This window comes from Pseudonaja textilis, chromosome 3 (assembly GCF_049901715.1).
Source record: "Pseudonaja textilis isolate UNSWEBS1 chromosome 3, rPseTex1.2, whole genome shotgun sequence".
NCBI classification, from domain to species: domain Eukaryota; kingdom Metazoa; phylum Chordata; class Lepidosauria; order Squamata; family Elapidae; genus Pseudonaja; species Pseudonaja textilis.
In genome coordinates this window covers 2,870,484-2,884,229 of record NC_141992.1, presented here as the reverse complement: position 1 = coordinate 2,884,229, position 13,746 = coordinate 2,870,484, and the positions used below count along the sequence as shown (strand labels likewise).

Below are 13,746 nucleotides of genomic sequence, written 5' to 3'. Positions count from 1 at the left end.
CTTGAGCAGGGGGCTCGACTAGAAGACCTCCAGGGTCCCTTCCAGATTCTATTCTATTCTATTCATAAGTATACACGAAGAAGAGAGTTAGGAAACCAGCTGGTGAGGAGGAGTACCTCTGTGTGTGTGCTTGTGTGTTTGTGTATGTTCATGGGCCTCCCCAAAAGAGGACAGGGCATTGGCACACCATGCATGAAGGCACAGACGTGAAGCAAAGTAGTGATAGTCCTCATTTAGTGACCACAATGAAGGCCGGCCCCTCAGTTAAGCAAAGGAGCCACTAAGTGAAACCATAGCTCTGCTTTAATGGCCTCCCTACAGCTCTCCTTTGTCTCACACACCTGCAAAAGTTGTCAGAGGCCACAAATGCCCACCAGGCTATTTTTCATCGCCGTAGTAACTGTGGACGGTCGCTGAAGGAGGCAGTCGCTGAACAAGGACTACCTGGGTAGAATTTGGCCTGCTAACAAATTGGCTTCATTTGCATGGCGATGGCATGACACAACATGACATCCTAAAGGCTTGTGCCAGATGATTGCATGACATCTCTTGATGTCATACAAAAATGATTGGCGCAGTAGCAATAAGGATGCAGTCATTAAGTGATCCTGAGGTCCTTATGTGAACCTACTCTTTGCAATGGGGTGTGAGGTTTTGGCCAGGAACTCTACTGCCAAACTTCTATTCTGTTCTGTTCTGTTCTAGTCTAGTCTATTATTTCCTATTCTATTCTATTCTATTCTATTCTATTCTATTCTATTCTATTCTATTCTATTCTATTCTATTCTATTCTATTCTGTTCTGTTCTGTTCTGTTCTATTCTATTCTATTCTATTCTATTCTATTCTATTCTATTCTTACCCTATGACTATCATTAAGTGTTGTACCTGATGATTCTTGACTCTTGACGGATGTCTCTTTTCTTCTATGTACACTGAGAGCATTTGCACCAAGACAAATTCCTTGTGTGTCCAACCACACCTGGCCAATAAAAGAATTCTATTCTATTCTATTCTATTCTATTCTATTCTATTCTATTCTATTCTATTCTATTCTATTCTATTCTATTCTATTCTATTCATTCCTATTCCTTTCCTTTCCTTTCCGTTCCATTCCTATTCTATTCTATTCTATTCTATTCTATTCTATTCTATTCTATTCTATTCTATTCTATTCTATTCTATTCTATTCTATTCTTATTGTACCCTATGACTATCATTAAGTGTTGTACCTGATGATTCTTGACTCTTGACGGATGTATCTATTCTTTTTATGTACACAGAGAGCATTTGCACCAAAGACAAATTCCTTGTGTGTCCTATCACCCTTGGCCAATAAAGAATTCTATTCTATTCTATATAGTGTGTTTGCTATCTCGTGAAAGAAAAGGGATTTTTAATTTAATTTAATTCAATTTAATATTTTTTAAACAGGGAACCCCGAGCTTCCATCCGATTCAAGTGTGCCCTCACCAACACCATCTTAGACGTCCTTCAGCAGCGACCTGGATGGGTGGAAGTGAAAGAGTGAGATTTATACATATATTATATTTATTTTATGAGGGAGACAATAATAGCTAGCAGGGCCCGAGAAGACGTTTTCTCTCCTTCCCTAAGGCACCTTGGTGCGCTTATGCAGGCCTCTTTACAGACCTCTTAGGAAAGGGGTGAGGTCAATAGTAGACAGTCTAAGGTTGAAGTTTTGGGGGTTTGGGGAAGAAACCACAGAGTCAGGTCGAGTATTCCAGACATTGACCCCTCTGTTGCTGAAGTCATATTTCCTGCAGTCAAGTTTGGTGCGAATAACCTTGAGTTTGTATCTATTGTTTGCTCCAGTGTTGTTATGGTTGAAGCTGAAGTATTCATTTGCAGGTAGGACATTGCAATGTATGATTTTATATACTATACTTAGATCGGACCGAAGGCGGCATAGTTGTAGGTTTTCTAGGTCTAGAATTTCGAGTCTGGTGGCATAAGGTCTTCTGCAATGAGTAGAGCAGCGGAGAACTCTTCTTGTGAAATATTTCTGGACTTTCTCCACTGTGCTAATATCAGATACGTAATGTGGGTTCCAGACTGATGAGCTTTATTCGAGTATTGGTCTAGCAAATGTTTTCTATGGTCTAGTTAGTAGTGTGATATTACCAGAGAAGAAGATATGTAGGATTAGGTTAACAACTCTTAATGCCTTTTTGGCTATGTAGTTACAGTGGGCTCTAGCACTTAGATCATTAGAGATGAGTGTTCCAAGGTCCTTGAAATAGTGGGGGTCATCAACAAGGTCTGAAACCAGGGATTAGAGCTAGAATAGAGTAGAATAACAGAGTTGGAAGGGACATTTCCAACAAGTCCAACCCCCTGCCTAGGCAGGACACCCTACACCACTTCAGACAAATGCTCCTTTGGATCAAAGTTTAGGAGATTCCTGCGACAGAGGAGATTATTTAGTAGCTTAGGGTTCAAATGAGAGGTCCCTGGTGCTCTCTGGGCTTAGTAGTTTTCTTGCAGACATTTCATGGCTCAAGTAGGTAACATCATCAATGCTAGAAGGAAGGGGAGTTAGGGAGGGGGAGGGGCAGAACTATGGGGTCCTTGCTGGTCTCTGAGCTTGGTGTTATACAGACATTTTATTACCCACCTTGGTAACTTCATCAGTGCTAGAAAGGAGTAGTTTGGGAGGTGGGGACGAGGAGGAGGAGGAGGAGGAGGAGGAGGAGGACTTTGGGGTCCTTGTTGGTCTCTGAGCTTGGTTGTTTTGTTGCAGACATTTCATTACCCAAGTAGGTAACATCATCAGGCCTGGAAGGGAGTGGGTTTGCTCTCTGTTTATATTTAAAGCCTCTGGTGTATAAACAGGGAACAAACCCACTCCCTTTTAGCACTGATGATGTTACCTGGTTGGGTCATGAAATGTCTGCAGGAGAGAGCATCAAGAAGCCCACAGCCTTTGTCCTCCTCCTCCCCCTCCCCCCCTCCTCCCTGCAAATCCCACTCCTTTCCAAAACTGATGATACTACCTAGCTGGGTTGTGAAATGCCTGCAAGAAAACGACGAAGCCCTCACTTTCTCGTGCTGGGAGTTGAGCCCCACCGCCACCTGCTAATAAAAATGGAATATACTTCCCAGTTGCTTATTAACGCCCCATTTCGCTTCAGGTGTCCATTTTAAACAACGTTGGGCTTATCAGTGTTGGCATTCAAGAAATCACAGCTAACGCAAACACCTTTGCCTTTGGACATCAGCCTGGGGCTTGACGGTGCGGGGTGGACTTCAACTCCCAGAATTCTCTAGCCTCTGCTCGCTGTTTCAAAAAAAAATCCAGTTCCCCTATAATGATGCTGTCTCACACTTCCGGGGTTCCCCATCAGCCCATGCTGGGAGGTTCTGGGGCCTGTAGCATTTTTAGAACAACACTTTGGGTGCCCAAGGTGGTGCAATGGCCTGAAGGTGGAGCTCCTGCCTCACCATCAGGAGGATGTGAGTTCAATCCCGGGTAGAGGCTGGAACAGTGGTGCCTGACCTTTTTGGGGCTCTTGTGCTAAAAATTGTGCGTGCGCTCGCACGCTTACGCTTGCGTGCCAGCATCCAGAAGGCAATGCGCGAAAAAAAACCCCATACATGCATGCGCAATTCCCACCCCACCCACCCCGCTGCCCCCTTACCTGCACTGCACCTCACAGCTAATTTTCGGCCGGTTTGAGGCCTTTTTTGGCCTCCCAGAGGCTTGAGGAAGGCTTCTGCAGGCTTTGGAGGCCGAAAACTAGGCCCGTTTCGTCACTTCCGGTATTCTCGAAATACCGGAAGTGACGAAACGGGCCTAGTTTTCGGCCTGCAGAAGCCTGCAGAAACCTACCTCGAGCCTCTGGGAGGCCAAAAAAGGCCTCAAACCTGCTGAAAATCAGCTGTGAGGCGCACGCATGCGCAGTGAGGTAACCTTGCCTGTAGCTCGCGTGCCGGCTCTGCAAATGGCTCTGCGTGCCACCTGTGACACGCGTGCCACAGGTTCGCCATCACAGGGCTAGAAGCACATTCCACACATACCTTCTTCAAGGTTGTATCCCAGGCTACCGGGACCAACTGAAGAGGCGTGATCTCTACATCCCAGGAAAGTGCTCCGGTTGGAGAATGTGATTTATGACGCACCCTGGAGGGGGAGGGGGGAAACAGGGTCGTAGGTGGGCCGTAAATTACGTGAGGCAGAGCTGACTACCTTTGGGTACGTGCCGACATGTTGCTCCTCATAAATAACTGGATTTTTTTTTTTTGAAACTTGGCTCATGGGTCATGGTTTAATTAGGGCATCCGTCGGATCCCTGACAGCCACACTGAGAATATATCTGTTGAACAGAACTCCACGTTGGTGACAGGAAGAGCATCCGGCCATTAAAAGAACACTCTGCTAGCTTCATTCAATTGCCCAGACTCTACCCCACAAGGGATTTTGGGGTCGTTAAATGAAGAAGATGATGAAGATTTGGGGTATCTGGGGGGGGGGGGTGTCGCAACCACCTTGAGAAAGCTAAAAAGAGCTGCTGGCTGACACCCCCGCCTCTTTCTGTTTGGCCTTCATCCCCAGTGAGGGCGAGTGGGACTTCTACTGGTGCGACGTCCGGTGGCTGCAGGAGAACTTCGACCACACCTACATGGACGAGCACGTCCGCATCAGCCACTTCCGCAACCATTACGAGGTGGGCAAACCTGTGCAGGGAGAAGGTTGGGGCAGGTGACAGGTGAGCTGGTTGGTCCAGAATATGCAGGACATGGTTCCTTAGGGGTGTCTTGGAAGACTACCTCCATCATGACCTCCTTCGGCAACTGATGCTATGTTGTATGTAAAAAAAAATAATAGAGTAGGAAGGGACCTTAGAGGTCTTCTAGTCCAACCCCCTGCCCAAGGCAGGAGATCCTAGACCCATTTCAGACTAGGGGCTTCTCAGTCTCCTCTTGAAAGCCTCCAGGGATGGAGCACCCACAACTTTTGATGGCAAGTTAATTGTTCTCACTGTCAGGAATTTTTTGCCTGAATTCCAGGTTGCTTCTCACCTTGGTTAGTTTCCATTCATTGCTTCTTGTCCTGTGGGAGTGTGGCTCTGGTGGCTGTGGAGGAAACTGGGGAAGGGCACAGTCCGGCTGGGCATTCAGAGGAAGACCCACGACCACCACCTCTTCATCCTCGGGCACACAGGGAGGAACGGAGAAGGGAGCAAAGTGGCTTACGGGGGAGAAAAGGGCCCTGATTCCCTTCATTACCTGCAGCTGGGAAAACAGGATTTTAAAAGGGGCGTTTTCGCACAGCACCTTGCTGGAAGCAAAGCGTGCATTGTTTGTCAAGTCTTATCTGGAGGCCTAGATGGTGTTGGAGGAGCTTCCTCTGAGGGCCAATTCTGAGCCAAGGGAGGCATCCAGGGGCCTGATCCGGGGCACCCTTGGCTGACGCTGTTCTCCTACCCTTCTCGCCCTGGGCAGCTGACTCGGAAAAACTACACCGTGAAAAACCTCAAGCGCCTCCGGAAACAGCTGGAGAGGGAATCTGGAAAGCTGGAGGCCATGAAGTGTGACTTCTTCCCCAAGACCTTTGAGATGCCCTCCGAGTATCACCTGTTTGTGGAGGAGTTTCGGAAGAATCCGGGCATCACCTGGATCATGAAACCGGTAAGTGGGGGGAGGAGGAGGAGGAGGAAGAGGAGGAAGACGACTGTGGGGTCCTTGGTGTTCTCTGAGCTTGGTTGCTTTCTTGCAGACGTTTCATGACCCAACTAGGGAACATCATCAGTGCTAGAAGGGGGTAAGGTTTGTGAAGAGGAGGAGAAGGAGGAGGAGGAGGAGGAAGAGGAGGAGGAGGAGGAAGACTGTGGGGTCCTTAATGCTCTCTAAGCTTGGTGGTTTTCTTGCAGACGTTTAATGACCCAACTAGGGAACATCATCAGTGCTAGAAGGGGGTAAGGTTTGTGAAGAGGAGGAGGAGGAGGAGAAGAACTGTGGGGTCCTTGGTGTTCTCTGAGCTTGGTTGCTTTATTGCAGACTTTCATGACCCAACTAGGGAACATCATCAATGCTAGAAGGGGGTAAGGTTTGTGAAGAGGAGGAGGAGGAGGAGGAGGAGGAGGAGGAGGAGGAGGAGGAGGAAGACTTTGGGGTCCTTAATGCTCTCTAAGCTTGGTTGCTTTCTTGCAGATGTTTAATGACCCAACTAGGAAACATCATCAGTGCTAGAAGTGGGTAAGGTTTGCGAAGAGGAGGAGAAGGAGGAGGAGGAGGAGGACTGTGGGGTCCTTAATGCTCTCTAAGCTTGGTGGTTTTCTTGCAAGATGTTTCATTATCCAACTAGGAAACATCATCAGTGCTAGAATGGAGGGGAGTTTGCAGAGAGGAGGAGGAGCGGGACCGTGGGATCCTTGTTGCTCTGTGAGATTGTTTTCTTGCAGACATTTCATGACCCAACTAGGGAGCGTCATCAGTTTTACAGGGGAATGTGATTTGTGGGGAGGAGGAGGAGAAAAGGAGAGGAAAAGAAGAAGGGGAAAGAGGAGGAGGAGGAGGGAGGGGGAGGAGGGAGGGAGGGGGAAGAGAGAAAGAAAAACAGCTGGAGAGGAGGAGGAGAAGGAGAGTAAGAGAAGGAGGAGGAGGAGGATCTGCTCCGCGGAGGATAGAAAATTAAAATTGCTGCAATATATTTATCAGTACCCAACTAGAAGGGATGATGAATATGTTTGTGTCTTTTTTCTACATAGGTTTAAAAATATCTTGTTTATTTATTTTGTTGGTTTTTGTATAAAGTCTCCCTTTCCGCCCCTCCCCTTATGGTAGTTTCTTCCTTCCTTCCTTCCTTCCTTCCTCCCTTCCTTCCTTTTCACCTCCCTCCCTCCCTCCTGGCTGCCTGCCTGCCTGCTTTCCTCTCTCCCTCCTGGTGGTCTACTTTTCCTTCCTTCCTTCCTTCCTTCCTTCCTTCCTTCCTTCCTTCCTTCCTTCCTTCCTTCCTTCCTTCCTTCCTCCTCCTCCTCCTCCTCCTCCTCCTCCTCCTCCTCCTCCTCCTCCTCCTCCTCCTCCTCCTCTTCCATCTGTAGGGCTTACATCAGCACCAGTCATTCCTGGGCAGATAAAAGGGGGCCCCAGCTGGCAGCGCGTTCCCCTTCCCCTAATTAAAAAAAGAGGGGGGGAAACCTTATGCCAATGAGCCCCTGGATTCCTGCCAAGAGATTATTGAACGCCTCCCATGATAATTTGTGTTAATTGCCAGCAAGAAACCTCACCTCAAGTCAAGTGGGGGGGCTTCACAGCCTCCTTTTCACCCAGACTGGGGAAGGAAAGGAGGATTTTGCCCCGTTGAGGTTGCGTTGAACAGGTTGCAAACGGGTGAAGAGTGGAAGAGGAGGGCAGGGGTGGATAGGAGGAGGAGGAAGAGGAGGAGGAGGAGAACGGAGGAAAAAAAGGTAAGAGGAGGAGGAGAAAGAGGAGGAGGAGGAGGAGAACGGAGGAAAAAAGATAAGAGGAGGAGAAAGAGGAGGAGAAAGAGGAGGAGGAGGAGAACGGAGGGAAAAAAGATAAGAGGAGGAGGAGAAGAGGAGGAGGAAGAGGAGGAGGAGAACGGAGGAAAAAAAGATAAGAGGAGGAGAAAGAGGAGGAGGAGGAGGAGGAGGAGGGCTCCTATTTCGTTAGATCTCTTTGAATTCCTAATCCACCCTCCGCTTCTTCCAAGGAAACCTACCCAACAAGGTGTGCCGGCAGAGAGAGCAGCTCGAAAGGAGGGTTTTGAAGATGGTTTGTAGATGAATTGGGGCTGGGGGAGTGGGTGGGTGGGTGGGTCGGGGTCTGGCAGGGAGGGGAGCCTCCCTAACTTCATATATAACCTTCTGACCAGCCAAGTCAAACGGGGAAGCCACATTCGCTTAATGACCATGTTACTAACTTAATCACGTAGATGAGTCTCTTCACCGCCATGGGGAAAAAAAGGGTAGTAAAATTGAGAGCAAACTCACTTAACGACTATTTCCTGACAGTGAGAACGATGAACCCCCCCAATGGAGCTGCTTGCCTCCAGAAGTTGTAAGGGCTTTTAAGAAGAGATTGGACAGCGGTTTGTCTGAAATAGGATAGGGTTTCCTGCCAGAGCAGGGGGTTGGACTAGAAGACCTCGAAGGTCCCTTGGTAATCATAGTTGTAGTCCTGTCCTGTCCTATCCTCTATTTTCTATTCTATTCTGTTCTTTTTTCTCTTTATTCTAACCTATCCTATATTTTCTATTCTATTCCTATTTTTCTTTTCTTTCCTATATTTTCTATTCTATTTGTATTCTATTCTTTATTCTATCCTATCCTATCCTATCCTATCCTATCCAATATTTTCTATTCTATTCTATTCTATTCTATTCTATTCTATTCTAGTTCTATGCTATTCTATTCTATTCTATTCTATTCTATTCTGTCCTGTTCTTTATTCTATCCTATTCCTTCCCATCCCATCCTATTCTTGCTTAGCCACAAACACTGTGAGCTAAATTGTGGTCCCAAGTCAAAGGCTACCTGGAACTTTAAAATTAGCTCATCTGGTCATGTTTGGTCTACCTGGCAGGGTTGATGGAAGCCCCGGGGAAAGGAGAACTACGCGATGGCAGGGAAGGCTGAGATCTCTCCAGAAAGCGAGTAACTCTCTTCTTTGCCTCCACCAGGTTGCCCGATCCCAAGGGAGAGGGATTTTTCTCTTCCGGAAACTCAAGGATGTGATCGACTGGAGGAAGGTGAGATCCCACCTTCTCCTCCCCTCTGAGGAACCTTTTTGGGGCTACAGTGCTTGACGCTGCTGCCTCCAGTCTTCTTTTGGTCGTTAGACCCAGGGCTGGTCCACCATGGAAGGTGGAGATGTCCTCCTGAGCTTCTGTGATGGAACCACCCATGGGTGGTTCCATCACAGAAGCTCAGGAGGACATCTCCACCTTCCATGGTGGACCTTCTCAGCTTCTCCGTGGACTCAAAGCTTCTGATCTGGGGAGGGTTGCTGGTCCTTCTCCACTTGGGTGGCATCTCAGGTGGGTTCCCATTCCGCCTTACCCAAGACCAAAGCTCTTGAGAATCTGAGTGGAGGAACTTCACCTTCTCCCACAGCTTCCCCAGACCAACCAGAAGTCTCTTCTTAGAAGTTGGGGAGGAGGAGGAGGTGAGATGACCACAACCTACTTCTTGGGAAGCTAGAAAAATGTGGGATAGATAGCACCACCGCTAGATGGACTCGCAACTGGCTGACAAACCGTACTCAATGAGTAGTCCTTAATGGGTCTACGTCTACACGGAGGGAAGGAAGCAGTGGGTGCCACAAGGTTCCGTCTTAGGCCCAGGACTCTTCAATATCTTCATTAACGACTTAGGTGAGGGAATAGAAAGCGGAACTGACCAAATTTGCAGATGATACTAAGCTGGCAGGAGTAGCTGACACCCAAGAAGATCGGCTGGAGATCCAGATGGATCTTGACAGACGAGAACCCTGGGCCCTATCCAACAAAATGAAATTCAACGTAGAGAAGAGTAAAGTCCTACACTTATGCAAGAAAAACCAGAAGTGCACATACAGACTGGGTGAAACCAGGCTCAACAGCAGGAACTGGGAGAAGAATATTGGAGTCTTAGTGGACAACTAGCTAAATAGGAGCCAGCCGTGTGTAGCAGCAGCCCAAAAAGCCAATGCAACCTTAAGTTGCATTAACGGAGGGATACAATTGAGATCAAGGGAGGTACTAATACCACTCTGTAAAGCCTTAGTAAGGCCACACCTAGAGTACTGCATCCAGTTTTGGTCCCCACGCTATAAAAAAAGTTGTTGAGACTCTAGAAAAAGTGCAGAGAAGAGCAACCAGGATGATGAGGGGACTGGAGGCTAAAATGGTTGCAGGAACTGGGCCTGGCTAGTCTAGGGAAGAGAAGGACCAGGGGAGACAGGAGAGCATCTTCCAATATTTGAGAGGCTGCCCCAGAGAGGAGGAGGAAGGGGTCAAGCTATTTTCCAAAGCATCTGAAGGCCAGACAAGGAATAATGGATGGAAACTGATCAAGGAGAGATTCAACCAAGAAATTTCCTGACAGTGAGAACCATCAACCCATGGAAGCGAAGTTGCCTTCAGAAGTTGTGGGAGCTTCATCCCTGGAGGCTTTCAAGAAGAGACTGGATTGCCCTCGGTCAGAAATGCTGTAGGATCTCCCATTTGAGTTGGGGGGTTGGACTAGATGACCTACAAGGTCCCTTCCAATTCTGTTAATCTGAAAGATGGATCCATTTCTTTGGAGAGCCCATTGAGGGGTCTCCAAAGAGCTTCTGGGATGACTGGCTTTCCTGCCCATGGATGGGAAGGAACGTAGACTTGGCTTTGAGAAGGGGAAGAGAGTTGGGACCGTTAAGGAAGGAGAAAAATCATGGAAAGGGGAAGATGTGAGAAAGAAGCCCTTGGTTGTCTTTGGTGGAAGAGGAGGTAGGTTCTGACAATTGCGTTCTTCTGTCCTCCACCAATACGAAGCACGACCACAATCCATGCCCATTCCTGGTTCTTTACCTAGCTTACCTCCAAGGGTTCGTGGTGGGCTCTGTTCCTACGTTCCCCTGAAACCAAACAACGTAAGGATCAGCCCGGTGAGTGTCCATTTCACATGATCCCTTGGCGACTGTGGGATCATGGACTGTCCTGCATCAGCCGGTGCTCCTGCCTCACCAAAGATCTCCTGGGAACGCCTCAACCTTGGTTCCCTACAACCATCTCCGGGCTTCTCAGAAGCTTTGATGATCTACAACAGGGGTCTCCAACCTTGGCAACTTTTAAGACTTGTGTGGACTTCAACTCCCAGAATTCCTCAGCCAGCAAGGCTGGCTGAGGAATTCTGGGAGTTGAAGTCCACACAAGTCTTAAAAGTTGCTAAGGCTGGAAAGTTGACAAGGTTGGAGACCCTGATCTAGAAGGAGCTTCTCCTTTGATGGTCTAGAACAGAGGTAGGGAACTATGGCCCCTTTATAACTTGTGGACTTCAACTCCTAGAATTCCTGAGCTGGGAGTTGAAGTCCACAAGTCATAAAGGGGTCATAACCAGCATGGCTGGCTGAGGAATTCTGGGAATGGAAGTCCACAAGCCATGAAAGGGCCATAGCCAGCGTGGCTCCCTCAAGAATTCTGGGAGTTGAAGTCTACAAAGCATAAAGTGGGTGATAGCCAGAGCAGCTACCTCAGGAATTCTGACGGTTGAAGTCCATAAGCCATAAAGGGGCCATAGACAGCATGGTTGACTGAGGAATTCTGGGAGTTGAAGTCCACAAGCCATGAAAGGGCCATAGTTCCCCACCTCTGATCTAGATGGGGACAATTTTGCTGCTCCTTCTAGATCTTGGCCAGATGGAAGGACATCCTCAAATGGCCGCAAAGTCAAGATGGCGGCTGCCACCATGCGATCCAGCCGAGGTGGACCAAGGCCAGGTCTCTCCCGCCTCCGATATGTTCCTGCAGGTGCCGGTTCTTCTTCTTCTTCCTAAACCCACCGGGACCCCCGGTTTCTTCCCCAGGATGCCGTGCGCCCCGATGATCCGAAAGATGACATTCCAGTGGAGAATTATGTCGCTCAGCGTTATATCGAGAACCCGTACTTAATAGGGGGTAAGTAGCCCGTTCGCCTGACCCAGAGACAGGTAGTCCTCGTCTTACGACCACAATGGAAGGCAACATTTCCATCGCTAAGCGAGACAGTTGTGAAGTAAGTTTCTCCCCATTGGACGAACTTTCTTGCCAACCGTCGTTAAGCGAATCACTGCAGTTGTTTTTAAGTTAGTAACATGGTCATTAAGTGAATCTGGCTTCCCTGTTGACTTTACTCCTCAGAAGGTCACAAAAAGATCACGTGACCCTGGGACACTGCGAACGTCATAAAGATGAGTAACCTGGTTGTTAAACGAATCTGGCTTTCCCCATTGACTTTGCTCGTCAGAAGGTCATAAAAAGAGGATCCCATGACTCCTGGACACCGCAACCATCATAAATATGAGTCAGTGGCCAAGCCTCCAAATTTTGATGGCGCGACCCTGGGAATCCTGCAACGGTTGTGTGAAAATGGTCACAAACCATTTTTTCCCCAGTGCTGCTGTTAAGTTTGAACGGTCACTAAACGAACCGTTGTAGAGGACTATCTGTACACCCAGCTTCCTAGCTAGTCTGGTTCTGAGTTCAAATTTCTTGGAAAGCATCTAATATCCGGCCCGAAGAACCAAGAAGGACGTGTATAGTTACTTTGGAGTACGATCCTTTATTGCTGTTTGCCTACAGACTGAATCTTGCCAGCGGTTAGTCCCGTGATGGCAAACCTACAGGTGGCGCACAGAGCCATTTGTGCGGGCATGTGAGCCCCACCCCTTTACCTGCACTGCATATGTGTGCACCTCCCAGCTGATTTTCAGCCCGTTTGACGCCATTTTTGCCCTCCTGAAGGCTCCAGGGAAGCCGCTGCAGCCTCGGGAGGCCAAAAAATGGACCTTCTGGAAATACCGGAAGTGACGAAACAGGCCCGTTTTTCGGCCTTCCGAGGCTGCAGAGGCTTCCCTCGAGCCCCCGGGAGGGCAAAAACGGCCTCAAACGGGCCAAAAATCAGCTGGGAGGTGCGCGTATGCGCAGTGCAGATAGAGGGGGGAGCGGGGGTGTTGCACACGCATGCGCAGGGAGGGCAGGGCGCATTGCATTGCATTGTGCGATGCTTTCGGCACACCACAACAAAAAGGTTCGCCATCACTGAGTTAGTCCTATCACTGCAATGGAGCCCTAGCGATTTCTGTTGCTAAGGAAGATGGTTGTTAAGTGAATTTTGCAGCATCCCCAAAGTGTCATCTGACCTGCTTTTGCGACCTTCTCAAAAGCAAAGTACGTGGGGAAGCCGGATTCACTTCACAACTGCATTACAGGTACTTCTCAACTTACGACACCAATGATCGTAAGACCGAAATTTCTGCCGTTAAGTGAGGTTAGCCCCATTTTATGTATGTATCATAGATCTCGCTCTCCATCTCTCTTTCCCTCCCTCTCTTTTCCTCCCTTCCTCCCTCTCTGTCCCTCCCTCTGTCCCTCCCTCCCTCCCTCTCTCTTTCCCTCCTTCCTTCTTTCCCTCCCTCCTTTTTCCTCCCTCCTACTTTTTTCCTCCCTCCCTTCCTCTTTCCCTCCCTCCCTCTTTCCCTCTCTCCCTCTTTTCCTCCCTTCGTTTTTCCGCCTTCCTCTTTCCCTCCCTCCCTCCTTCTTTCCGTCCCTCCCTCTTTTCTGCCCTCTTTCCCTCCCTCCTTCTTTCCCTCCCTCCCTCCTTCTTTCCCTCCCTCCCTCTTTTTCCCTCCCTCCCTCTCTTTCCCTCCCTCCCTCTCTCTCCTTCCCTCCCTCCCTCCCTCTCTCCTGAGACCCCTTGAAGTTGCTTGGGATCCGCCGGGGAGACATCAGTCCATCTTTTGAGACCCCCGGAATGAAGGCGTCATATCACAGAACAACATTCATATAGAGTAACAGAGTTGGAAGGGACCACTGAGGTCTTCTAGTCCAACCTCTTACTGAAGCAGGAAGCCTATCCCATTCCGGACCAATGGCTGTCCCATCTCTTCTTAAAAACTTCCAGTTTTGGAGCATTTGCAACTTCTGGTGGCGGGCTGTTCCACCGGTTAATGTCAGGAAATTTCTCCTTAGTTCCAGGTTGCTTCTTTCATTGATTAGTTCCCATCGGTGATTGTTTTTCTTGACTTCAGGTGTTTTGGAGAATAG

At 48.5% G+C, this 13,746-nt stretch overlaps 1 protein-coding gene across 2 annotated transcripts in view; it reads left to right on the top strand.

Moving 5' to 3' along the window:
• Window positions 1-13,746, top strand: part of TTLL9 (tubulin tyrosine ligase like 9) — a 30,701-nt gene that overhangs the window by 3,816 nt on the left and 13,139 nt on the right. Inside the window, exons 3-7 of one of the 2 annotated variants that reach the window (XM_087928785.1) lie at window positions 1,434-1,526; window positions 4,576-4,687; window positions 5,466-5,651; window positions 8,665-8,733; window positions 11,529-11,619. In XM_087928785.1, coding sequence (XP_087784911.1) covers window positions 1,434-1,526; window positions 4,576-4,687; window positions 5,466-5,651; window positions 8,665-8,733; window positions 11,529-11,619 — 551 coding nt within the window. The remainder of the gene's footprint in view (window positions 1-1,433; window positions 1,527-4,575; window positions 4,688-5,465; window positions 5,652-8,664; window positions 8,734-11,528; window positions 11,620-13,746) is intronic. The other variant, XM_087928784.1, reaches the window with a different exon arrangement.